This window comes from Acartia tonsa, chromosome 1, assembly GCF_053477335.1.
Source record: "Acartia tonsa isolate MP-2025a chromosome 1, ASM5347733v1, whole genome shotgun sequence".
Taxonomy (NCBI): domain Eukaryota; kingdom Metazoa; phylum Arthropoda; class Copepoda; order Calanoida; family Acartiidae; genus Acartia; species Acartia tonsa.
Genome location: NC_137260.1, coordinates 62,651,425 through 62,677,758, shown reverse-complemented (window position 1 = coordinate 62,677,758; position 26,334 = coordinate 62,651,425). Strand labels below are relative to the sequence as shown.

General features: G+C 31.5%; 3 protein-coding genes across 16 annotated transcripts; all 3 read right to left on the bottom strand.

Annotated features, from left to right (window-relative positions):
* Positions 1-1,266: 1,266 nt before the first annotated feature.
* Positions 1,267-10,505, bottom strand: LOC145326145 (uncharacterized). Of its 7 annotated transcripts, none has more exons than XM_080169315.1 (6): positions 10,384-10,505; positions 4,725-5,200; positions 4,132-4,236; positions 3,389-3,457; positions 2,998-3,144; positions 1,267-1,922 (listed from the first exon to the last, which is right to left on the bottom strand). In XM_080169315.1, the coding sequence occupies exons 2-6, from the start codon at positions 5,187-5,189 to the stop codon at positions 1,599-1,601; spliced, it is 1,110 nt and encodes a 369-aa protein (XP_080025441.1). In that variant the 5' UTR covers positions 5,190-5,200; positions 10,384-10,505; the 3' UTR covers positions 1,267-1,598. The 7 variants fall into 7 exon arrangements, with proteins under 7 accessions (XP_080025441.1, XP_080025402.1, XP_080025434.1 ...); XM_080169276.1 differs by lacking the exons at positions 3,389-3,457; positions 4,132-4,236; positions 4,725-5,200; positions 10,384-10,505 and adding exons at positions 7,298-7,444; positions 7,682-7,750; positions 8,521-8,625; positions 9,349-9,820; XM_080169308.1 differs by lacking the exon at positions 10,384-10,505 and adding an exon at positions 5,757-5,946.
* On the bottom strand, positions 9,824-12,360 carry LOC145326203 (uncharacterized). The gene is made up of 5 exons (XM_080169370.1): positions 12,112-12,360; positions 11,708-11,783; positions 11,364-11,468; positions 11,064-11,120; positions 9,824-10,888 (listed from the first exon to the last, which is right to left on the bottom strand). The coding sequence occupies exons 2-5, from the start codon at positions 11,780-11,782 to the stop codon at positions 10,586-10,588; spliced, it is 540 nt and encodes a 179-aa protein (XP_080025496.1). The 5' UTR covers position 11,783; positions 12,112-12,360; the 3' UTR covers positions 9,824-10,585.
* Positions 12,361-12,504: 144 nt separating this feature from the next.
* On the bottom strand, positions 12,505-26,318 carry LOC145326105 (uncharacterized). Of its 8 annotated transcripts, none has more exons than XM_080169216.1 (13): positions 24,905-26,318; positions 24,487-24,562; positions 24,177-24,231; positions 23,349-23,787; positions 22,611-22,686; positions 22,301-22,355; positions 22,081-22,153; positions 14,584-14,664; positions 14,199-14,240; positions 13,974-14,037; positions 13,572-13,646; positions 13,423-13,479; positions 12,505-13,268 (listed from the first exon to the last, which is right to left on the bottom strand). In XM_080169216.1, exons 1-13 carry the CDS (start codon positions 25,285-25,287, stop codon positions 12,810-12,812), a joined length of 1,935 nt encoding a protein of 644 aa, XP_080025342.1. In that variant the 5' UTR covers positions 25,288-26,318; the 3' UTR covers positions 12,505-12,809. The 8 variants fall into 8 exon arrangements, with proteins under 8 accessions (XP_080025342.1, XP_080025358.1, XP_080025351.1 ...); XM_080169232.1 differs by having other exon boundaries at positions 13,980-14,037; XM_080169225.1 differs by having other exon boundaries at positions 14,199-14,243; positions 14,590-14,664.
* Positions 26,319-26,334: the final 16 nt, after the last annotated feature.

Below are 26,334 nucleotides of genomic sequence, written 5' to 3'. Positions count from 1 at the left end.
TCTGCATTCATCTGGACAGAAGTATATTCCTCATCAAGAATATCCTCTTCTTTAACTTTATTCTTAACTCCAAGTTCACCACAATCAATATAATTGATAGATTTAGTTAGGGGAACTATATTCATAGATTTTATTTTCTTTGGACGTTTGACGGATTTTTTCCGCTTTGGCAATCCTTTATCAACTTTATGAACTCTCTTGTGCCTAGTCACATATCCTGGTGTTAAAAATCCTTTTTACAAATATCACATGAGTAAGGCCTAACTCTTTCGCTAGATGAATCAAAAGTTCCATGTTCAGTAGCTTCTGTATTAGCAATATGTGTTGCTGATTTTTCGTGAATTAAGAAATCTGAACTTAAAAACGTAAAACTGTTTGTTACATATATCACATGAAAATGGCATCTCTCCCAAGGATGATCCTTTTATGTACTTTAACACTTGTCCTATTTGAGAATCTCATCTCACACATATCACAAGAGTATGGTTTTTATCCTGTATATGCACCCGCATATGAGTTTTCAACGAATCTTTTAACTTAAAAGGTTTTCTACAAAGTTCACATGAAAATGGCATTTCCCTTTGAATGTATCTTTAAACCAGAGACTTGAGCAAATGTTTAATTACATATATCACAAATATATGGTCTTTCACCATTATGAAATCTTTTATGTATTGTCAAAGTATTATAGTGGGTGAATGTTTTATCACATATCTCACAGGAAAATGGCTTTTCGCCTGTATGAGACCTATCAGGTTGTACGAGACAGCTATTTGTTTTAAATGATTTATCACACAAACTGCAAGAGAATGGTTTATCGCCTGTGTGATTCCTCATGTGCACTTCATGCTGGCTCTTATATGGAAATTCCTTATTGCATAATTCACAATTGTACATTGTCAATGGATTTATGATTCGTTTCCTTTGCCTGAAAGTAATAATAATAACTTTGATATCGGAATATGAACAATAATAATTTAGAAATAACATATTCTAAAAAGTAACATGATGTCTGTATGGTGTCTGTGTGTACTAAAGATCTCGTTAAACCGATGTCACAGTTTTCCTTTGAATTAGAAAAAACCACCTCATTTTTTTACTTTTCTCTTTAAAACTAAAATTGAAATAGATGGTAGACTTGCCAACCTCCCCTCTCCCACAATTTATTCCCTAAAGTTTCAAAAAAGAACTCTAAGGGCGTAGTCGATAATAAAATATGATTTACCTAATCAAAGTTTCCAATGATTATAGTTGTACTTGATTAACTTTATCTGAAAAAAATATTATTTAGGTGCAAATATAAAATTATAAATTCCAAAAATAACACTAATGACTTTTAAAATACCTATAATATATGTTTAAAAAATTAGAAAATATTCCTTTTTAGGCTTTAACTTTAACAAAAATAAAACTTTAAAATTCGGTTCAGAAACAACTCAATCACACATTATACAGGGTGATTCAGATAAAGCTGCGTTGTATTATCACATAAGAGTATCACTTATAACAATATCTTCTGCTATAAATGCTGTCAACTGTAATACACTCTCTATTTTCAAGGCAAAATTTAAAAAAAAAACACAAACAAAAAATAATAATCATATCCTTATGTTAATATTGTGCTGAGCGATATAAATTGTATTTTGTCTATGCTCATTTAAATTTTGTACAACAATATGATGAGAAACATTTTCCTCTGCTTTCTCTTCATATTGTGCTTCAGGCTCTTCAACATTATCAGCTTCATGGATAGAGAGAGGATCCTCCTCATGAGTAATCTCTTCTTTTATCTCTAGTTTGACACCAGCTTCCTCATCAATATTAGCAGCTTCCACAAATTCAATTGGAGCACATTTCTTCTTGATTCTATGATATTTATTCTTGATTTTATGATATTTAAAACCAGCTTGACTTACATAAATCTGAAATTATTTAAAAAATTGAAAATGAATTCATGACAAAAAAAGAATATTGATTGCCAGAATCAATACCTCAGTAAAAATGTATAAAGAGAACTATGCACTAGGGTGGGTTCATATAGGAATTAGACAAAGAGGGGATGTGCAACAGATAAAACTAACTTAAATAAAATTTCTGACCGAAAAAGAATTTTTAAAAATTTATATTTAGAATGAGACCACTTAAAAAAATGTATTTTATTAATAAAAAATATGCAAAGACGACATTCAAGTTCTCTCCACTTATTATCTCAGTTCATATTAGTGCTAGAGGGCTAAATATTTTTGTGCATTTCCCCAGTTATATAATGAATTTCCGACTATAAATCAGTCAAAGTTATATTTCGCTTCCTTACCCTTTATTTACCAACCTTTTACCAACGACCAGACATACAATTGTATAGCTATTTGTCAATGAGAGTAAAAGATTTATTGAATCAGAACTATGGCTTCACGGTACTCCCAGGAAAGGCCTTGAGGAGTAGAATCAGGAACTTTTGTCTGTTTAAAAATATCTCGTTCCTAGCCTTAGAAATTACTAAAAAAACCACCATTTTTTTAAGGTTTATTGAGAATTGTCAAATTTGTAGAGGTTTTTTGAGTTTTTCTCGGGCTAGGAACGAGATTTTTTGAAACGGTCAAAAGTTCCTGATCCTACTTCTCAGGGCTTCTCCTGGGAGCACCATGATGCCATAGTTCTGATTCAATAAATTTTTGACATCCATTGACAAATAGCTATACAATTGAATGTCTGGTCGTCAGCGGTTTTAAGACTTAGGATAAATTTTAAATCATCCAAAGGTGTATTATACTTATAAAAATCATTTGCAGATCCCCTCTTTGGTGTCAGACAAAAAATGTCCAAAATCGACCCACATTCTAAGCACAAACAAGTTCATATGATCTTAAAAATTTCCAGCATTTTGAAGAGGGAATAATGGGATAAAAGCCCACCGCAGTGACTAGAAATATTTTCTTTTATTGAAAATCGGGGTTATGAAGGTTTGTAATAAATAAGTTTGAGTGAAAGCAACCTTACCTTATTACAGGTTTGGCAAACATATTCTTCTTTTATCTCTAGTTTGTCACTAGCTTCCTCATTAGTATTAGCAGCTTCCACAACATCAATTGGAGCACATTTCTTCTTGACTATATGATTATTTAAACCAGGTTGACTTCCATAAATCTGAAATCATTAAAAAAATTGAAAATGATTTCATGAAAAAAAAAGAATATTGACTGCCAGAATCAATACCTTAGTAAACAATAAACATGAATAAAGAGAACAATGCATTAACGAAACTTCCAACATTTTGGAGAGGAAATCTCGGGGCTAGATCCCACCGCAGAGGCTAGAAATATTTTCTTTATATTAAAATTGGGTGAAGGTTTGGTGGTTAATAAATAAGTTTGAGTGAAAGCACCCTTACCTTATTACAGGTTGGGCAAACATATTCTTGCTTCGGTGACTTTCCTTTCATCTTTTTTTTTGTCCATGTCTACAAACATAATCAACATTATAATCTTGTTAAATATAGATTTAATGATATTCAATACATAGACGTCCAAAGGGGGGGGGGGGTTAAAGTGGGGATTACCCGCCCCAAACGAATTTTTTTCATTTTACAACCCCCCCCCCCAAAATAAAAATCTCCAACCAAAAAATTTTTGCGCGCTTCGCGCGCGTTTTTTTTACTCGAACAGAAAGTGAAAAAAATTAACGGGTCAGCCGTTTAGCCGTTTTTTGGTTATTCTTAAGGCAAATCTGCCATAAATTACGTAGGAATCAACTTTTTAAATCATGTGAAATGACAAAAAAAACATGTTTTAGATTTCTAGTACCAGTAGCTACTGGCTAGAACCGTTTGAAAACGTTTTGGAGCGGCAAAGAGTATATGTGGAGATGGTTTCGTGATGGATTTGCCTTGAAAATATCAAAAAAAGGCTGAACGGCTGAGCCGCCAGCCGTTAGCCGTTACTTTTCCAACTTTTTGTTCGATTTAGGGAAAATAGACCTACCAAGGATTAATCATGCAAAACTTCAGATCGAAATTCGAATTCTAAGTGCCATTTACACATTGATTACGAGATGGTTGCATTAACCCCCTCCTCCTTATTTAGCTGTTGTTTTTTGTCATAAAAAGTCTCTTACAACAAATATTAATAACTTTACCTTTTTAGGTTTCTTTTGTCTTATCTTTAGCTCGGGTTCTTCTGATAACCAAGTCTTTTTTAATCTTTGGGCTTTCAAATATTTTCTATCTTCTTCTGTTGGCGCCTGAAATTATGAGAAAATTCAACACAATTTAATTAGATAAGATTATCTGTTTGATTTGCTGTTACTTAAAAAAAGTTGCTGTAAAAATTTAGAATTATCCTAACTTTATGTTATTGAGTAATTTTAGATTCTTTGAAATATGATCCACACAAATTTACATTAAACACCCACTATTTTAGTAATAGGGAATGGGATGGTTTTAAGCTATTTTTCTAGCCCTTCTCTATCCTTATCAATAGAGCCCCTGGATGCTAGGGGCGTAGCCGCTAGTAATAATAGAAGCATTAACAAAACCGGGTCAGCTTGTAATGTAACATAGAATACAATCGGCTGTGCGCGAAGCTTACCAATCTAAGATTGGTCAAAGGATTCTCACTTGCAGTCTCTGTGTGCATATGAGTCCTAACTTCAGAGAATCAGGGCTACAACAACAACAACTATTATAAGAAGTTATTTGCAAGGAAACTAGTAGAATTATTGAAAATTACCTTATATTCCTTAGCACTATCACAGGTACAATAAATGTGCTCTCTAGTACAGTTTGCTTCAGAGCATTTAATCCTTTCATCAATACAAGGTAAAATTGGTAGATCACATTTGCAATAGGCTATCTCAAACAGAAAGTTTTTTTCTCTGTCCAAATTAGCTTTTTGAACGCCCTTTAGTCGACTAGCATTTGTCCTTACAACAAGATTTTTGAAATTAGTAACCTTTGCTCTTATATTCTTCCTAGGTCTGAGGGGAAGGCTGGGGCAAGCTGACTGCCATCTATTAATCAATTCATCTGTTACCAAATCTATGGAGTTTTTTTGGTTCTGAACATGATAATAGTATCTTGCAATGTCACTGTAAGACGGCAGACTACTTACAGGGAATTCACTAGGAGTCCCACCCCACTTATCACTAGTATGTTGTCTTGTTTCAATTGGACCTTCTTTTTTTGCTTTACCCATCGCTATTAAATCTGAAAACATAATAAGATAAATAACTACATCTGTGTATTGTGTAATAAATTTATGTAATAAGATTTAATGTTTGAAAAATATATCAGTATATTTTTTTTTGAAGGTGGGGGGGGGAGGATTAAGCCCCCCGGAAAAGATCTTAAAACACTTCCAGTGCCAATGGGAGGCTACACTGAAAATTTAAGCAAAATCGATTTAGCGTTTTTGTAACAGACATCCTGCCACTAAATAGAGAGGATTAACAACTTTATGTAATATAAATGCATTGAACTTAACAATTATGATATTATTAATAGGTATAATTTGATGTTTAAATGTTTAATATTCTCTCTTTTAACAAATAAAATACAAGGCATAAAACATTTTTTTGGTTATCGTCAGATTTTGTTTACATAATAATATGCCGAGTATAATAAGCGGCGTATAATATAAATAATGTAATGTCGTCTTCAAAACAAAAATTTTTGGAAATTGAAAATTGAGAGAAAAGTGAGTTTTTATATTGATAATTTATAATAAAATATTTTTTTTATGAATAAATTATTATCTAACTACCTTTTTTAAAGTTACTTCACTATCGTTCCATGAAAAAAAATTGTCTGCACTTGATGAGTATGCCCAAAATAGATCTGTTTTTGTTTTATCACATAAGAGTATCACTTATAAATATATCTTTTGCTATAGATGCTGTCAACTGTATTATACTCTCAATTTGTCAAGGCAAAATATTAAGAAAAATGCAAAAAAAAAAAATAATTATATCCTTATATTGATATTGTGCTGAGCAATATAAATTGTATTTTGTCTATGCTCATATAAATTTTGTACAGCAATATGATGAGAAACATTTTCCTCTTCAACCATATCAGCTTCATGGATAGAAAGAGGATCCTCCTCCTGAGTAAACTCTTCTTTTATCTCTAGTTTAACACCAGTTTCCTCATCAATATTAGCAGCTTCCACAAATTCAATTGGAGCACATTTCTTCTTGATTCTATGATATTTCAAAGTATACTTACTTCTATAAACCTGAAATCAATAAAAAAATTTAAAATGATATCATGAAGGAAAAAAATATTGATTGCCAGAATCAATACCTCAGTAAAAATGTATAAAGAGAACTATGCACTAGGGTGGGTTCATATCGGAATTAGACAAAGAGGGGATGTGCAACAGATAAAACTAACTTAAATAAAATTTCTGACCGAAAAAGAAATTTAAAAAATTGATATTTAGAATGAGACCACTTAAAAATGTATTTTATTAATAAAAATATGCAAAGACGACATTCAAGTTCTCTACACTTATTATCTCAGTTCATATTAGTGCTAGAGGGCTAAATATTTTTGTGCATTTCCCCAGTTATAAAATGAATTTCCGACTATAAGTCAGTCAAAGTTATATTTCGCTTCCTTACCCTTTATTTACCAACCTTTTACCAACGACCAGACATACAATTGTATAGCTATTTGTCAATGAGAGTAAAAGATTTATTGAATCAGAACTATGGCTTCACGGTGCTCCCAGGAAAGGCCTTGAGGAGTAGAATCAGGAACTTTTGTCTGTTTAAAAATATCTCGTTAGAAATTACTAAAAAAACCACCATTTTTTTAAGGTTTATTGAGAATTGTCCAATTTGTAGAGGTTTTTTGAGTTTTTCTCGGGCTAGGAACGAGATTTTTTGAAACGGCCAAAAGTTCCTGATCCTACTTCTCAAGGCTTCTCCAGGGAGCACAATGATGCCATAGTTCTGATTCAATAAATTTTTGACATCCATTGACAAATAGCTATACAATTGAATGTCTGGTCGTCAGCGGTTTTAAGACTTAGGATAAATTTTAAATCATCCAAAGGTGTATTATACTTATAAAAATCATTTGCAGATCCCCTCTTTGGTGTCAGACAAAAAATGTCCAAAATCGACCCGCATTCTAAGCACAAACAAGTTCATATGATCTTAAAAATTTCCAGCATTTTGAAGAGGGAATAATGGGATAAAAGCCCACCACAGTGACTAGAAATATTTTCTTATAATGAAAATCAAGGCGATTAAGGTTCGGTGGTTAATAAATAAGTTTGAGTGAAAGCAACCTTACCTTATTACAGGTTTGGCAAACATATTCTTCTTTTATATCTAGTTTGACACCAGCTTCCTCATCAATATTACCAGCTTCCACAAATTCAATTGGAGCACATTTCTTCTTGACTATATAATTATTAAAACCAGGTTGACTTCCATAAATCTGAAATCATTAAAAAAATTGAAAATGATTTCATGAAAAAAAAGGAATATTGACTGCCAGAATCAATAACTCAGCAAATATGAATAAAGAGAACAACGCATTAATGAAACTTCCAACATTTTGGAGAGGGAATCTCGGGGCTAGAACCCACCGCAGAGGCTAGAAATATTTTCTTTATATTAAAATTGGGTGAAGGTTTGGTGGTTTAGAAATAAGTTTGAGTGAAAGCACCCTTACCTTATTACAGGTTGGGCAAACATATTCTTGCTTCGGTGACTTTCCTTTCATCTTTTTTTTTGTCCATGTCTACAAACATAATCAACATTATAATCTTGTTAAATATAGATTTAATGATATTCAATACAAAGACGTCCAAGGGGGGGGGGGGTTAAAGTGGGGATTAACCGCCCCAAACGAATTTTTTTCATTTTACCCCCCCCCCCCCCACATTTAAAATTTACCCCTACCCTGGGGGTGCCGTAAGCACCCCCAACCATTTAGGAGAGGGTATTTAACCCCCCCCAAAATAAAAATCTCCAACCAAAAAATTTTTGCGCGCTTCGAGCGCGTTTTTTTTACTCAAACAAAAAGTGAAAAAAATTAACGGCTTAGCCGTTTAGCCGTTTTTGGGTTAGTCTTAAGGCAAATCTGCCATAAATTACGTAGGAATCAACTTTTTGAAACATATTTTTGGTTTAAATCATGTGAAATGATAAAAAAAACATGTTTTAGATTTCTAGTACCAGCAGCTACTGGCTAGAACCGTTTGAAAACGTTTTGGAGCGGCAAAGAGTATTATGTGGAGATGGTTTCGTGATGGATTTGCATTGAAAATATCAAAAAAAAAGGCTGAACGGCTGAGCCGCCAGCCGTTAGCCGTTACTTTTCCAACTTTTTGTTCGATTTAGGGAAAATAGACCTACCAAGGATTACTCATGCAAAATTTCAGATCGAAATTTGAGTTCTAAGTGCCGTTTACACATTGATTACGAGATGGTTGCATTAACCCCCTCCCCCTTATTTAGCTGTTTTTTTGTCATAAAAAAGTCTCTTACAACAAATATTAATAACTTTACCTTTTTAGGTTTCTTTATTCTTATCTTTAGCTTGGGTTCTTCTGATAACCAAGTCTTTTTTAATCTTTGGGCTTTCAAATATCTTCTATCTTCTTCTGTTGGCTCCTGAAATTATGAGAAAATTCAACACAATTTAATTGAATAGGATTATTTGTTTGATTTGCTGTTACTTGAAAAAACTGCTGTAAAAAATTTATAATTATCCTCACTTTATGTTATTGAGTAATTTTAGATTCTTTGAAATATGATCCAAACAAATTTACACCAAACACCCACTATTTTAGTAATAGGGAATGGGATGGTTTTAAGCTATTTTTCTAGCCCTTCTCTATCCTTATTAATAGAGCCCCTGGATGCTAGGGGCGTAGCCGCTAGTAATAATAGAAGCATTAACAAAACCGATTAATATCCGCTCAATTAGAACTGGTTTTTAGCCATACTGAAAGATCATGTATAGCATCGTATTACAGACAATTTTCAAAGATTATTAAATTAAAAATCATAAAATTATACCTACCAGTTTAAATCTTAAAAATTTAATTTTAATATACTTGGAAAACTGTCTATAATACGATGTGATAAATAACTATATTAAAGATTTTAATATCCGCTGGATTAGAACCGGTTCTCAGCCATACTGAAAGATCATGTATAGCATATTACAGACAATTTTCCACGATTTTTAAAATGAAAATCATAAAATTTATACCTTCCAGTTTAAATCTTAAAAATTTCATCTTAATACTAATGGAAAGCTGTCTATAATACGATAAATAACTAATATATGAAGTTATTAGCAATGTAACTAGTAGAATTATTGAAAATTACCTTATATTCCTCAGCAATAACACAGGTACAATAAATGTGCTCTCTAGTACAGTTTGCTTCAGAGCATTTAATCCTTTCATCAGTACAAGGTAAAATTGGTAGATCACATTTGCAATAGGCTATCTCAAACAGAAAGTTTTTTTCTCTGTCCAAATTAGCTTTTTGAACGCCCTTTAGTCGACTAGCATTTGTCCTTACAACAAGATTTTTGAAATTAGTAACTTTTGCTCTTAAATTCTTCCTAGGTCTGAGGGGAAGGCTAGGGCAAGCTGACTGCCATCTATTAATCAATTCATCTGTCACCAAATCTACGAAGTTTTTTTGGTTCTGAACATGATAATAGTATCTTGCAATGTCACTGTAAGACGGCAGACTACGTACAGGGAATTCACTCGGTGTCCCGCCCCACTTTTCACTAGTATGTTGCCTTGTTTCAATTGGACCTTCTTTTTTTGCTTTACCCATCGTTATAAAATCTGAAAACATAATAAGATAAAAAGCTACATCTGTGTATTGTGTAATAAACTTATATTATAATATTTAAATTTTTAAAAACATATCAGTATATTTATTTTTGGAGGTGGGGGGGGGGGGGGGATTAAGCCCCCTGGAAAAGATCTTAAAACACTTCCAGTGCCAATGGGAGGCTACACTGAAAATTTAAGCAAAATCGATTTAGCGTTTTTGTAACAGACATCCTGTCACTAAATAGAGAGGATTAACAACTTTATATAAGATAAATGCATTGAACTTAACAATTATGATATTATTAATAGGTATAATTTGATGCTTAAATGTTTAATATTCTCTCTTTTAACAAATAAAATACGAGGCATAAAATTTTTTTTTGGATATCATCAGATTTTGTTTACATAATAATATGCCAAGTATAATAAGCGGCGTATAATATAAATAATGTAATGTCGTCTTCAAAACAAAAATTTTTGGAAATTGAAAATTGAAAGAAAAGTGAGTTTTATATTGATAATTTATAATAAAATATTTTTTTTTATAAATGAATTATTATTTAACTACCTTTTTTAAAGTTACTCCACTATCGTTCCATGAAAAAAAATTGTCTGCACTTAATGAGTATACCCAAAATAGATCTGTTTTTGTTTTATCACATAAGAGTATCACTTATAAATATATCTTTTGTTATAAATGCTGTCAACTGTATTATACTCTCAATTTATCAAGACAAAATATTAAGAAAAACGTAAACAAAAAATAATAATTATATCCTTATATTGATATTGTGCTGAGCAATATAAATTGTATTTTGTCTATGCTCATATAAATTTTGTACAGCAATATGATGAGAAACATTTTCCTCTGCATTCTCTTCATACTGTGCTTCAGGCTCTTCAACCAAATCATCTTCATAGAAAGACAGAGGATCCTCATCATTAATAATCTCTTCTTTTATCTCTAGTTTGACAGCAGCTTCCTCAACAGTATTACCAGCTTCCACAAATTCAATTGGAGCACATTTCTTCTTGATTCTATGATTTTTAAAACCAGGTTGACTTACATAAATCTGAAATCATTAAAAAATTGAAAATGACTTCATGATAAAAAAGAATATTGACTGCAGAATCAAAATATGAATTAAGAGAACAATGCACTGACAAAACTTCCAACATTTTTGAGAGGCAATCTCGTTGCTAGATCCCATAGCAGAGGCTAGAAATATTTGTATAAAGCACCCTTACCTTATTACAGGTTTGGCAAACATATTCTTGCTTTGGTGGCTTTCTTTTCATCCATGTCTACAAACATAAGAACATTGTAATCTTATTAAATATAGATTTAATGATATTCAATACAACTGCATGATAGAATTACAAAAAAAAGATATTTTGTAATTACTTAGGTGTTTTTTTGGTCATAAAAAAGTCTCTTATAACAAAAGGAAGGGCAAAAGTGTCACTTTTAGAAACCAAAACTAAAAGATGCTAAGGGCAAGAGATCTTTATCTTAAAACAAAAAGGAATAAATATTAATAACTTTACGTCTTTAGGTTTCTTTCTTCCTGACTTTATCTTGGGTTCTTCTGATAACCACGTCTTTTTTAATCTTTGGGCTTTCAAATATCTTCTTTCTTCTTCTGTTGGCACCTGAAATTAGGAGAAAATTCAACACAATTTAATTGAATAAGTTTATTTTTTGTCTGCTTGACTTACACCAAAACAAACATAATCAAATTACTTTCCCAAATTTTAGCAGAGCAGCTACTCTTTAAAAAGAACGAATGTAGTGTAGGTTAATCTGAGTTACTTAAATTTTTTTAGATTTTATTGCTCTAGGTATGTTTTTATTTTCTTTGCCAAATAGATCTAATGGATTGTTTATTTACCCTAATTTCTAGAGGGCATTCGCACACAACATGGTCATCCTTGGTTACACAATTTGGCACTGAACAATTTACCATTCTAAACAAACAAAAAAGTTGATATTATAATTATAAGTATTAAAGTCAATGTTTCATTGGTCCCTCTGTCAGTTTAAATTTTTATCTAATTTAAGATGAAGTAGTAACTTTTTAAAAATATCACCAGATAAGAAATATTTTTTTCTATCCTATTAGGTAGCTAAAGAAGTAAGTATTTTTGTATGAAGCTTAAAATTTAGATATTTAACTACTAAACCGTTTGAGTCTTGGGATGAATTTAAATTTTTTCTTCTCTTCTCTACTACTTTTAAATAAAGGAGGCCCTAGTTACTCTATGCACGCTAGAAATAAAAATATATGAATAATACCTGTCATCACATGGCTGTTTGTCAGGAAGATCACATTTACACGATGAAATATCAAAAAGTTTATCTAGTTTTATATCCAGATTTTTTTTTATTTTAGAACTCACTTTCCTTGCATTAATTCCTTTCAATTTTTTATAACATTATGAATTTTATTCTGAGTATTTTTATTAGGTAATAAAGGCAGCGCAGGGTGACCCAGTTTCCAAACTGATTTTATTTTATTATTTATCATCTTGCAAATAGTAAAGTCGTTTTCACTAAGCATTTGCACTTTTAGAAAATAATAATAATTTATCAACTCCCTATAAGTACAAGGTTCATGTTCATTTAACTCACTGGCCCCTTCAGCATAAAGAGGAGATACTCTCTTTTGTTGAGGCATTTTATCTTAGCTTTCTGAAAGGGAAATAAGTTTAAGAGTTAATTTTCTTTATAAAATGATTTATACTACTAACATAAATTAGTTCTCAAATTCTTGTCATTTTTTAAGCCTATTTTATTTTGAGAAATGGGTCTTTGGATGGATTCAAGCTATTTTTTCAGCCCTTTTCTATCCTTTCAAGTACAGAGCCCACATAAGAGTATCACCTATAGATATATTTTCTGTTATAAATGCAGACAAATGAAATCTTTTCTGTATTTACAAGACAAAATATCAAAAACTCAACAAACAAAAAATAATAATTAGATCCTCACATTTATATTGTGCTGTAAAATATAAATTGTATTTGGTCGTTAACATTTTGTACAGCAGTAGGATAAATTGTATTTGTTCTGTGATCATATGACTTTTGTTCAGCAGTAGGATGGTGATCCCTTTCCTTCCATTTCTCTTTATACTGTGCTTCAGGCTCTTCAACATTATCAGCTTCATGGATAGAGAGAGGATCCTCCTCATGAGTAATCTCCTCTTTTATCTCTAGTTTAACGCCAGCCTCATCATCAATATTAGCAGCTTCCACAAAATCAAAATTGGCTGTTTTATTCTTTAGTATGGGTTCTTCTGAAGGAAAGACTTTAGCGATAGGATCCCCATCTACAATAACGTCTTCAGTGATTTCTCTGTTGATATTAGTTTCCATAGAATCAAAAACAGTAGCAGACTTGCACTTCTTGGCAACGGTTTTGTGGTAAACATAACCATATGGAGAGAATGTCTAAAAGCAAAAAATAATTCATCATAAACAAAGATATGCACATCTATTAGTGTTAACAAATTGGGAAAAAAATTATTAAAAATAAATAAATAAAAAGAAGCAATAGTAAGCAATTAAATGAAATATTTAGCCCCTACCAATATTACATTTTTACCTTATTACATATTTCACAAGTGTTGTCTTTCTTAAGTTTCTTCTGTTTTTTACATCTCTTAAAACATTATATTATAAAGAAAAATTTAAATATGCCAAGATTGCTTTAAATTAGATATTAAAAGTAAATAGGTAATTTTAGGAAAATACCTGGCAATTTAAGTGTTTTTTCAGATATTTCACACATGAAAACAATTTCTTGCATAGGGGACATTGAATTTCTTTCTAAAAATATTGTTTACATTAATATCATGAAAAAGTTATCCTATTACCTAAAGTACCAGCGGCTACGTCGCTATGGTCTCTAGGGACACTTGAGAGGTGGGGGGGGGGGGGGGGGGGAGTTTGATTCTACAACCAAATTTTTATTTTAGTTTTTAAATAAAAAGTAAAAAAATGAGGTAATCTTTTTAAGGCGATTTTTCTTGAGAGGGATATGGCACCATCCCCCATAAATTGATGGTGATGAAAATATTCCATTCTAAAACAAAGCCCTTAGATGCTAGGGGCGCGGGATCTTTAATATGTAAAAAATAGCAACAAATACAACACCTTGACCTTTCCACTTATCTTCCATGTTCTCTTTGGTTCTGGTTCTTCTGGCCAGGTCTTCTTTCTTTATAAAATATTTTATAATTACGATGGTTAGCAGAATTATGTTAACAAGTATTGCTGGTTTTAACTGAGCTAACTTTTGAAGGTTTTTTTTTTTATTCGGAGTAGGTATTAGTAAACCTAATAAATAAACAAGGATAAATAAATTCAAAAATGACTTACTGGCCTCTATTCTTTCTTTTGAATTCTCTACTCATTTGTTCCCTAACAAAATAATAATCAATTTAAAAAGTGTACTTATAAATTTAAAAGCTAAAAATAATGTTTCTTAGGTAGGTATACAATAATGGATTTATTATAACTTGGATCTTACACCAAATTATTATGTATTTTATTAAAATAAAACTTTTAGCTGGCTAAAATAACGATCACCGCTACCCTCTTTACCCATACTTTCCACTCCTACTAGATGAACAAACTGACCAACAAATTAAGAGAATTTCAATAACCTAAATTGACCACAATTTTTTACTCTGTCAGAATACCCACGTATACTCTAAGCCATTTATAAAATTTTAATAAAAAAATATTTGCATGAGATAGTTACCTACTATCTTTTTCTGTATTAGATTCTTGGTCATTTGGAGTTGTTTGTCCATGAACTTGAGGCAAGATCTCGTTTTCATTTCTGAGAATAGTATAAATTCTAAATATATTTCGAATAGATGACTTTGCCCTGCTGATAAACATTCTAAGCAAATTTGCTGATGACACTAAGCTTGGCCATACTGTTTTTAGCCAGAACGACAAAGAAATTCTACAGTCTCAGCTTGATTCTTTAACTAAATGGGCAGATAAATGGAGAATGGAATTTAATGTTTCTAAATGCAAAGTAATGCACTTAGTGTTGTAGTCGTAATGACGCTGAAAGTATCAATCCCCTTTTTAATGACCATTTAAGCAGAATGTGTTATCTTGCTGCACTGTTTACTCATTTGACTCTATTGGATATTAGATCCTGAGAAAATTAGTATAATTCATGCTCTCCATTGTATTATATTAATTGTTAATTCTCTAAAATTTCAAAAATTGTTTTTGTATCTTTTTTCCCTAAAAAGGGACTTTTTGTACTTAAAATTTGTCCATTCTTTTCAGAAATTTTATCAAAACATTTTCATTTTCGGACAAAATTTCCCCAAAATTTCCGCGGAAAAAATGTCTGGGAAATTAAGTCCATTCCTTATCCCAGATGGGACTAAATGCCACATAACATTTTATACTTTTTGTCGCACCAAACCATTCCCATGTGCTAGTCATACATGTGTAATGACAGTACATTGTTTACTAATTGTAATTCATTCAATTTCTTATTATAATTTAGTATCAATTAGTTCTTAGAGCTGAAAGGTTCTAATTGTGAAATATTGTTAAAATAATTCAGTTCTTCTTTTAATTTAAATTAAAATAATTCTATTGAATTTAGTTTCAAGTTTAAATTTAATCTTTTTGCTTCTTTCAATTAAGCAAATTAAATTTAATGAAATCTTTTAGTTTTTTTTAAAGTTTTTTTTTTAAAAGTTTTTTAAATTTTATTTTGAATTTTTAAATATTTTTATTTTCTTATCCATGTTATAAGTGATAATTTTCCAGACCAAATGCTACTCTATATTTGTTATATTATGATAACTCAAGGTAATACTTTTAATTATTACCTAGGATTCTTTTTAAAGTCAAGAGATAGATTAGGTACATTTATTGCTTCCAATTGTTCTAAAAGCTTTTCTTTTAAATCACCATCATCCTATGAACCTGATTCTTAAATCAACATTTTACCAGGCTGAAGATTTTCTGATGATCCGTTGAGAGACCCCTGACTGCAGACATTTTAATTCTTTGACAGTCTTAGTCATCCACTTGTCTGCATGAAGCTCCCCTCTCTTTGTCCTTCTGATGCTGGTCATCCCTCTACGAGCCTAGTTATGCAATTAGAAGAAAGCTTACAAACCCTGATATCTGAAGTAAGATTTAATATCAACCAAATTTGAACTATTGAACTTAGTGAATGTAGCTTGGTCTATTTTAACTTAAATTTTTGTAATAGTTTACTTTAAATTATCTAGTCAATTGTAACTTATAATTCAATCATAATGTTCTTTAAATAAGTTTAGTTATGTTGTTGTAAATAAGGCTAAATAGTTATTTAATCTTTATTAATTAGATTTATCTTTTTTAGGTAAATCTTTTTACCTTTTCACCATGAAATGAGTAAATGTTGCAGAAGATATCATAAAATGGGTGCTGTCCGAATTTGCTATCAACCACCTTGGACTATTTCTGACCACAATACTGGCCCACCTATACCCTCTAAATTTGGTTGCCAGTACACTTAGGTTCCAGAAACAATAATTTTATCTACACTATGAAGGGAGAAATCTTAAGTGTTGTTGATCGTGAAAAAGACATTGGAGTTACATTTAATGAATCCCTGAAACCAGGCCTTTACTGTAAAGAAGCTGCCAGAATTGCCAGAGGAGTCCTGTTCCAGATATCCAGATAATTCCACTATCGTGACAGACATGTATTTTTAAACTTATATAAAAGATATGTCAGAGTTCACTTAGAATTTGCTACACCAGTATGGTCACCATGGCAAGTTGGAGATATTACTACACTTGAAAAAGTTCAGCAAAAACCAGTTGGTATGATATCTGGACTGAAAGGTAAAACATACGAGGAGAAATTGAAAGAACTTAATCTACCTACACTTGAGAAAAGGAGGTACAGAGCAGATTTGATTCAAGGGGGGGGGGGGGAAGTTTTGACACATTTGCGTAAACAGTGAGTATAGGCTTTATCTTTGGACTGAGAGGATAGGTTATCAGGGATAAGATCATTCTTATATGATGGATTTTCCCAAGTTTAAAGATTTTTTGGATAGGCCTCCAAGTTCAGGAGCTGCAGGCCTCCAGGTCCTCTCTGTACAGGTAAAAATTAAAAAAAAAAAGATTTTATTTGAAGAGTTAGAAGTCAACTTATGAAACAAAATATGCTTTTTTTTAATGTTATTCACATATTTGAAGAAAAAATGCATATTTTTTTTATGCATTTTTTTTAATGTTATTCACATACTTGAATAAAAAAATGCATATTTTGTTTCATAGGTTGACTTCTAACTCTTCAAAAAAAAAATTATCCCAACTAAAAATCTACATACAATAATCAAATCAGACGAGACCCTGAAAAAAGAAAATAAAACCATCCAAGAGCATTCCAAGGAACTTATCCTAGAGCATTATGGCATCGAAATTCCAGACAGCGACTTAGCAGCCTGCCACAGACTGAAAGGGCCGGGTTCTATTCTGATTAAATTCAACAACCGCTGCAATGATAGTGCCTACAGCAAGCTGGTCAAGTCTGTTAAGAAAGGTGGGCTTAAAGGAGAAGAAAAGCGAAATGCAAAATCAAAAGAAGAAAAGGCAAATATCAAACTTCCCAACTTTTTCATCTGCTTTCACCTGACAAAGCGAAGGAGTATGCTTATACAACATCTGAAGAAGCTCAAGAGAAATGGAGACATCAACGCATTCAGCTCAGACCAGAACGGGACCATCTGCATGCAGGTCAAGCGGGACGGCGGCTGGGAACCCATCACTAAGCAGTTCGGAGATGATGACAGTAAAGTGACCATGACTGAAAGTGAGGTAGACTTATTAATTCAAAAAATCAAAAAGGACAATTATAATAAAAATTAGGACTTTATGTGAATTATCAGAATTTTAAAAAAGATTGCTATCTATATTACTTCATAGTTACAAAAGATCCAAATTTCATTATTAAATTATATACAATTTATAACTTCCCTATTCTCAAATTTTATCAGCATTGTTAAAACATCTTAACTTAAAAATTAACACATCCCTGTCATGTGAAATATTTTGCCTGTATATATATCCTTGCACATTACCAACTGGAGCATGACTCTCGTATTTTTTTCTATTCTCGTGGCATTAAACTTAGCTTACTGGTCTCATATTGAAAATGATTGATAATTTTGTAGATGAAAATCTTTTTAAATGTTCTTACTTCAGCTTGGAAGAATTTAATGATCTGTATAAGGAAAAGACAGAAATTTGCTCCTTGTTATCATATAATATAAGAAGTCTTAAGAAAAATTGTAAAAGCCTAGAAAGTCTTTTAAAAAATATAGCAAATGAAAAATTTAATTTCTCTGTTATTTCACTTCAAGAATTATGGGCTATAAATAATAAACAGGATGTTAAAATTCATAACTATCAAACTATAGTATACAAGGGGAGGGAGGGGAAAAAAGGGGGCGGTGTCGGATTCTTAATAAGGGAGGGACTTAATTTTCAGGAGTTAAGGGATTTAAATCTCTTTAAAGAAGGTTTTCTTGAGAGCATGTTTATTAAAGTATTTACACAAAACGGCAGATATAAGATAATAGGAAACATTTATCGCCCACCAAATAGTAACATTGATATCTTTCTACAAGACTTAGAACTTATTCTCAAAAAGCTTGACTGTAAGGAATTTAAAAATGCAGAGGAAATATTAATTTCTGGAGATTTCAACATTAATGTTTTATCACATCTAAATCATGCCCCTACAAATAGGTTTTTATCATTGATGCTTACCCATTCCTTTATGCCTACTATAACTTTACCATCAAGAATAAGTGAAAACACAGCCACTTGTATTGACAATATATTTTCTAACAAACAAAATTTAAATTTTCAAAGTGGGTTAATACTAGAACATATTACAGACCATTTACCTGTCTTTTTAGCACACACATGTGAGGGGAAGGAAGAAAGGGGTGATATAAGTGAAGATAAAGTCAGAAGTATGTCTAAGAAAAATATCAATATTTTTAAAGAAAAATTAGCAAAATCAAATTGGGACAGCGTTATGAATGAAATTAGGCCGGAAGTAGCTTTTGAGTCATTCCAGAAAAAAATAGAAAAGGAATTTAATGAAAGTTTTCCCTTCTGTAACAGAAGAAAAAATCGAAAAAAACACCCCCAAAATCCATGGATGACACAAGAACTACTTTCTATCAGAAGACAAAAAGATAAGTTATTTAAAAAACGCATCAAATACCCTAATGAAACTAATTTTAATGATTGGAGGGACTTAAATCGGCTTTACCAAAATAAACTAAGGAAGGCAAAAAAAGATTATTATCACAATAAATTTCTAGAATTATCAAATGATATTAAGAAAACTTGGACTCTTATAAACTCAGTTATAAATGGAAGAAAGCATAAGGAAAGTTTACCTAACATTTTTTATGATGACATAAAATCATATTCAGGGGCAAAGTCAATAGCTGATGGTTTCAACGACTTTTTTTCAAGTATTGGGTCTAAAATTGCAGAAAATATACCAAATTCTCAATCCAATTTTCACAGTTTTCTTGGGGAGAAAAATGATACTAATTTCAATTTTGGTATTGTAACTAAAAAGAACTTGTTGTATGCTCTAAATAAACTTAAAAGCAAAAAGAGTTGTGGGGAGGATAACATCTCAATCTTTCTTATCAAAGAAGTTATAAATGAAATTATTGATCCGTTAGTATACCTATTTAATTTATCATTAAAAACAGGATTCATACCACAAAATTACAAAATTGCTCATGTAGTACCTATTTTTAAAGCAGGGGAAAAAAATAAGTTTACTAATTATCGTCCAATTTCTATTCTTTCAGCATTTAGCAAAATTTTAGAAAAAGTTGTTGCATTACAAATGATCAAATTTTTATCAGATTGTAATATCCTGTATAAATATCAATATGGGTTTCGTCCTAATCATAACACAACACAGCCTTTATTAAATTTACTTAAGCATATCTATGAAAATCTAAATAAAAAGAACCCTGAATACACAATAAACATTTTCCTAGATCTTTCAAAAGCCTTTGATGTCCTAAATATAAAAATTCTTTTAAACAAACTTGAACACTATGGTTTTAAAAATACCTTGAAATGGTTTGAAAACTATTTAATAGGACGACAACAGTTTGTTACAATCAATGGTGTAAATTCAGCTAAAAAAATCATTCAAACGGGGGTTCCACAGGGAAGTATTTTAGGCCCCCTCTTATTCATTCTATACATAAATGATTTACCAAATGCAACATCTTTTTTAACAAATTTATTTGCTGATGATACTACATTTAGCAAATCAAACAACAACTTAAATGATTTAATTGCAGATTCTAATTTAGAACTCGATAAAGCAAAAAATTGGTTTAGAGCAAATAAACTAGCCTTGAATGTATCAAAAACTAAATATATGATTTTTCGCCCACATAAAAAGCTATTTGATCCAGAGTTATGCACATTGAAAATAGGAGGGGAAAAAATTGAAAGAATTGGCAGAGATTGTAATACTAAATTTTTCAAGTTTGTTGGTGTTCTTATAGATGATGAACTAAAGTGGGACAAACATATAAACTATGTAGAAAATAAAATAGCAAGCTCAGTCTATGCCCTATCCCAAACAAAAAAGCTCTTTCCAACCACTACTTTAAAAACAATTTACAACAGCCTTGCTAAGCCCCACATAGAGTATGGCTTAATTGTTTGGGGTGCGGCAAAGGATGAGCATATCACAAAAATTCATAACCTACAGAAGAAAGCTGTAAGGAATGTTTTAAATGCTAAGTACAATGTGCATGCCGAGCCCCTGATGGGAAAACTAGATATTCTTAACATTTTTTACCTAAGGGATGCAAATGTAGTTGAATTTGTCTCTAAATATTTAGAAAACAAACTTCCCCAATGTATGCTTAATTTTCTAACACCATTGCAAAATACTAGATCAAAATGTCTTAGAGTAGAGAAGCCAAATTATAAAATATATGAAACTTTCCCTTCAGTAAAAATCCCGAAAATTTGGAATAGTTGGGCAGGTGAGCTAAGATCATTAAATTCATCCAAAGCTGTTAAAAAATATGTAAAAAATAAGTGTATATCAAAGTACAAAACATTTCAATGCAGGGAGAGAAAGTGTTATCCCTGTGGAAAAACCTAAATATAATTTAAATATCGCAACCAGTAAGCTACTTAAATGCCATACCCTGTAAATAGCTAGTATTATTTTATATCATTTGTGAAACTTGTAAATATATAAGAAAAAAAAAACTTAAATGAAAATTGGGCCGAAGGACAGTCAAGATTGACTTTAAAGGCCCTGTAGTACAGTTACCCTAATTATGTCAATGTAAATAAATATATCTATAAAAATTGATGTAATTTAAAATGTATTAAATTATTTGTTAAATTAATCTGTAATTTACTGCTAATAAATCATATCATATCATATCATATCATTTTAATTTTTACCTGTACAGAGAGGACCTGGAGGCCTGCAGCTCCTGAATTTGGAGCCGGAGGCCTATCCAAAAAATCTTAAAACTTGGGAAAATTCATCATATAAGAACGATTTTATCCCTAATAACCTATCCTCTCAGTCCAAAGATAAAGCCTATACTCACTGTTTACGCAAATGTGTCAAAACTCCCCCCCCCCCTTATTTAAAATTTTAAATGACATTGACTCTGTAGAAGCAAGGACATGGTTTCAGATAGTGAACAAAATAGGCCAAATACAAGAGCCATAAATTCTGACCATGGAGTGATAAGCTTTCAAATTCCAGTGAAAAGAACAGAACTATCCAGAAATGTATTCAGTGTTAGAGCAGCTAAATTCTGGAATGATCTTTCTGTTCATGTGAAAAAAGCCGTGACTTTATCTACATTCAAGAAAAGACTGGATAGTCATATTCAGACTTTGGCCTAGATATTCAGACCTGTTACTATGACCCTACTTGGGTTCTTAAGAGTAAAATAACAATAAAAAATAATATTTCATGGAGAACAGTTAAATTGTCTGATAGTTGTTGCGACTATTGTGTTCTCATGTATAGGTATGAGATACAACCACAGGATATAATATCCACTTCTTGGTAATATACTTAAAATTTTGAAATTGAGTTTTCTCATTATAACAAAACTTTACTTTAGTAGGTATGACCTGAGCCTACGTTAAAAGGGGTAGATTAAAAAATCTTATCAACTAACCCATAATCATTTAGATCCTCTAACAGCCTTTTCTCCACATTCATCGGTTCATCTTGATGGGGCGTCATAGGTTCTAAACAAAGGAAAATATTTCTTTTTTTCACAGTCATGTTTTTAATATTTTTAGATAATTTATATAAAAATAATAAAACTTGATGATATTTTAAAAGTCTAGTTTTATTAAAATCTTATAATTGTGTTCAAGTCTTTGCATCCCTACCACGAGTTTTTAATCTCTGGGCTTTCAAATATCTTCTATCCTCTTCTGTTGGCACCTTAAATTAAGATAAAATTAAACACAATTCAATAAGATTTTTGTTTGTTTGCTGTAAAAAAATTAGAATTATCCCTAATTTAGAAATCTTTAAAATTTGTTCCGCACAAATTTACATTAACCACCCCTTCCCATTACCCATTGGAATAATATAAACAAATTTATTGTAGGAAAATCAAAGTTATTTAAATTTTTCTAGATTTTATTGCTCTATTTATTTTCTTTGCTAAATAGATTAAATGGATTGTTTATTTACCCTAATTTCTAGAGGGCATTTGCACACAATATGGTCATCCTTGGTTACACAATTTGGCACTGAACAATTTACCATTCTAAACAAAAGGTGGTATTAAAATTATTATCATAAAAGTCAACTGATCTAACTTAAGATGAAGTAGTAACTTTCTTTATATATTGCTAGATAAGTAAAAAAATATGTATTATGTACAGAAGTAAGTTTTTTTTGTCTGATGTTCAAGATTTAGATATTTAGCTACTAAACAGATTAAGTTCTACTTTAAAGGGAAGCAACACAAAGGTCTTGGGGTAGTTTTATCTTTAGATATGAGACTTGGGATTGGTTGAAGTTTTTTCTATCCTTCCTTACTCCTTTCAAATAATTAGGCCCTTGTTGCTATGTAGAATAGGTGGTATTAAAATTTTCATCATTAAAGTCAATTAATCTAATATAAGATGAAGTATCTAGGTAGTAACTTAAACTTTCTTTATAAAGCACCAGATAAGTAAAAAAATATTTATCCTATTATGTAAAGAAGTAGTAAGTTTTTTTTGTATGAAGCTTAAAATTTAGATCTTTAAGTACAAAACCGATTGAGTTCTCCTTTAAAGGGAAGCATCATAAAGGTCGCGGGGTAGTTTTATCTTTAGACTTGGGATGGGTTTAAATTTATTTCTATCCTTCCCTACACCTTTCAAATACATAGGCCTTAGTTGCTAGGTACACTAGTAATAAATATATAGTATAATATAATACCTGTCATCACATGGCTGTTTGTCAGGAAGATCACATTTACACGATGAAATATCAAAAAGTTTATCTAGTTTCAGATCCATATTTTTTTTTATTTTAGAACTCACCGTCTTTGCTTTAATTCCTTTCATTTCTTTTATAACACGTAAAGTTCTAAGCTGAATAACATTATCAGATAATAAAGGCAGTGCAGGGTGAACCATTTTCCAAACAGATTTTATTTTATTACTTATCATCTTGCAAATAGTACAGTCGTGCTCATTATGCCCTTGCACTTTAAGAAAATAATAATAATTTATCAATTCCCTATAAGTGCAAGGTTCATCCTCGTTTAACTTGCTGGCCCCTCCACCATAAAGAGGAGATACTCTCTTTCGTTGAGGCATTTTTAACAGCCATTTCTCTACATTCATCAGTTCATCTTGATGGGACGTCATAGGTTCTTAAAAAAGAAATATATTTCTTTCTTGTATTTATTCGAATCCGGTGGATAGGAACCAGTTCTCATCCATACGAAAAACTATGTCTAGCATCGTATTATATCCAGTTTTCTACGAATATAGAAATGTGCAATCATAAGATTAAAACCAGTTTTTTTAGCCTGTGCCTTCAGCAACTCAGGGCTACAAAAAAATGGTTTTAATCTTATAATTGTACATTCTATATCCGCGGAAAGCTGTTTATAATACGATGAAAGAAATAACTATTTTTTCACAGTCATGTTTTTAATATTTTTAGATAATTTATATAAAAATAATAAAACTTGTTGATATTTCAAAAGTCTATTTTTATAAAAATCTTATAATTGTGTTCAAGTATTTGCATCCCTACCATGAGTTTTAAATCTCTGGGCTTTCAAATATCTTCTATCCTCTTCTGTTGGCACCTTAAATTAAGATAAAATTAAACACAATTCAATAAGATTTTTGTTTGTGTGCTGTAAAAAAATTAGAATTATCCCTAATTTAGGAATCTTTAAAATTTGTTCTGCACAAATTTACATTAACCACCCCTTCCCATTACCCATTGGAATAATATAAACAAATTTATTGTAGCAAAATCAAAGTTATTTAAATTTTTCTAGATTTTATTGCTCTATTTATTTTCTTTGCTAAATAGATTAAATGGATTGTTTATTTACCCTAATTTCTAGAGGGCATTTGCACACAATATGGTCATCCTTGGTTACACAATTTGGCACTGAACAATTTACCATTCTAAACAAAAGGTGGTATTAAAATTATTATCATAAAAGTCAACTGATCTAACTTAAGATGAAGTAGTAACTTTCTTTATATATTGCTAGATAAGTAAAAAAATATGTATTATGTACAGAAGTAAGTTTTTTTTGTCTGATGTTCAAGATTTAGATATTTAGCTACTAAACAGATTAAGTTCTACTTTTAAGGGAAGCAACACAAAGGTCTTGGGGTAGTTTTATCTTTAGATATGAGACTTGGGATGGGTTTAAATTTTTCTATCCTTCCCTACTTTTTTCAAATTAAGAGGCAGTAGTTGCTAGGTACACTAGCAATAAATATATATCTAATATGTAATACCTGTCATTACATGGCTGTTTGTCAGGAAGATCACATTTACACGATGAAATATCAAATAGTTTATCTAATTTTAGATCCAGATTTTTTTTTATTTTAGAACTCACTTTCCTTCCATTAATTCCTTTCAAATTTTTTATAACATTTTGAATTTTTTTCTGAGTATTTTTATTAGGTAATAAAGGCAGCGCAGGGTGAACAAGTTTCCAAACTGATTTTATCTTTTTATTTATCATCTTGCAAATAGTATAGTCGTTCTCACTAGACATTTGCACTTTTAGAAAATAATAATAATTTATCAACTCTCTATAAGTGCAAGGTTCATGTTCATTTAACTCACTGGCCCCTTCAGCATAAAGAGGAGATACTCTTTTTCGTTGAGGCATTTTATCTTAGCTTTCTGAAAGGGAAATAAGTTTAATAGTTTATTTTCTTTGTAAAATGATCGATACTACTAACATAAATTGTCTCTCTATTTCAGGTAGGCTTCACAAGTTCTTGTCATGGTTTTAGCCTATTTTTCAAAAAGAAATAGGCAGGGATGTATTTTTTTTCCGTAAAATATTTCATTCCCTCCCCGGCTCCCCCATATTTTTTCCCCATAGTCGCTAGTAACAATAATATAGTAATTTTCCTTATATATGGCTTAGTGGTTTAACGTCCGCTTATCTGTTGGGGAGGTGTCGGGTTCGAGTCCCCAGACCGCATCAATACTAAAGATGTAAAATTAGTACCTACTGCTGCTCTTTCAGGCGTTAGAGATTTGGAGTAAGAGTAGGGGGGAAGCCTTAGCCCTAAATCAGGTATGCCTGGGTGGTCCTTGGCATGGTGCACTAGTGATCGAAAAACGCTGTAAGGTCATAGGTTGATTGAAAAGTCCTTGTGGACTAGCATTGTGTAGTAGCTCACTAGTGTATTAGTGGCGTTTGTTAGTTCAACGACTAGGAGTCATGCTTGGATCCTAGGTTGTATTGAAAAGTCCTTAGGATTTGATGTGGCTTCAGTCATTGCTGATACAGCGTCATGTTCATGCTTGGGTTGCATTAATTGTCGCAATAATACCGTGACCGAAAAATCACGAAACCTTAACTCACCACCCATAAGGTTGAAGTGTAAATTACCCACAAGTCCTAATTAAAGTGCCAAGGAAATTGATGGGAAGGATGCAACTCGAATTCGCGTCATACCAAAGACGTTAAAAATGGTACCTACCTGCTCTGTTCGGCACAGGACATCAAAGAGTTAGAGTAGGGGGAATGCCTTGGCCCCAAACAGGCGCAACTCATTACCATGCACAGTTAGGATCTCCAGACAAAGATCGTGCAATCAAAGGGTTGGTTGTCTGTAATGTACTGTACCATGGGTATGAGGTGAAGGACCAAGAGTCCGGCCTTGAGTTGACAAGTTGACTGTTCAGTCCAGGTGCAACTCAC

What these genes read in the sequence shown, in the direction of transcription:
- LOC145326203 (XM_080169370.1), bottom strand. Translation starts at nt 11,782, where the DNA reads ATGGTAAATTGTTCAGTGCCAAATTGTGTAACCAAGGATGACCATGTT. An exon ending in AATGCCCTCTAGAAATTAGG is followed by an intron (nt 11,469 to 11,707) that starts GTAAATAAACAA and finishes TCCTAATTTCAG; the next exon opens with GTGCCAACAGAAGAAGAAAG. An exon ending in GAAGAAAGAAACCTAAAGAC is followed by an intron (nt 11,121 to 11,363) that starts GTAAAGTTATTA and finishes TTATGTTTGTAG; the next exon opens with ACATGGATGAAAAGAAAGCC.
- LOC145326145 (XM_080169276.1), bottom strand. Translation starts at nt 9,813, where the DNA reads ATGGGTAAAGCAAAAAAAGAAGGTCCAATTGAAACAAGGCAACATACT. An exon ending in TTTGCCCAACCTGTAATAAG is followed by an intron (nt 7,445 to 7,681) that starts GTAAGGGTGCTT and finishes TAATGATTTCAG; the next exon opens with ATTTATGGAAGTCAACCTGG. An exon ending in TTTGCCAAACCTGTAATAAG is followed by an intron (nt 1,923 to 2,997) that starts GTAAGGTTGCTT and finishes AAATAATTTCAG; the next exon opens with ATTTATGTAAGTCAAGCTGG.
- LOC145326105 (XM_080169216.1), bottom strand. Translation starts at nt 25,287, where the DNA reads ATGCCTCAACGAAAAAGAGTATCTCCTCTTTATGCTGAAGGGGCCAGT. An exon ending in CCAGAGATTAAAAACTCGTG is followed by an intron (nt 22,154 to 22,300) that starts GTAGGGATGCAA and finishes TCCTTTGTTTAG; the next exon opens with AACCTATGACGCCCCATCAA. An exon ending in CTTGTGAAATATGTAATAAG is followed by an intron (nt 13,269 to 13,422) that starts GTAAAAATGTAA and finishes TTTTGCTTTTAG; the next exon opens with ACATTCTCTCCATATGGTTA.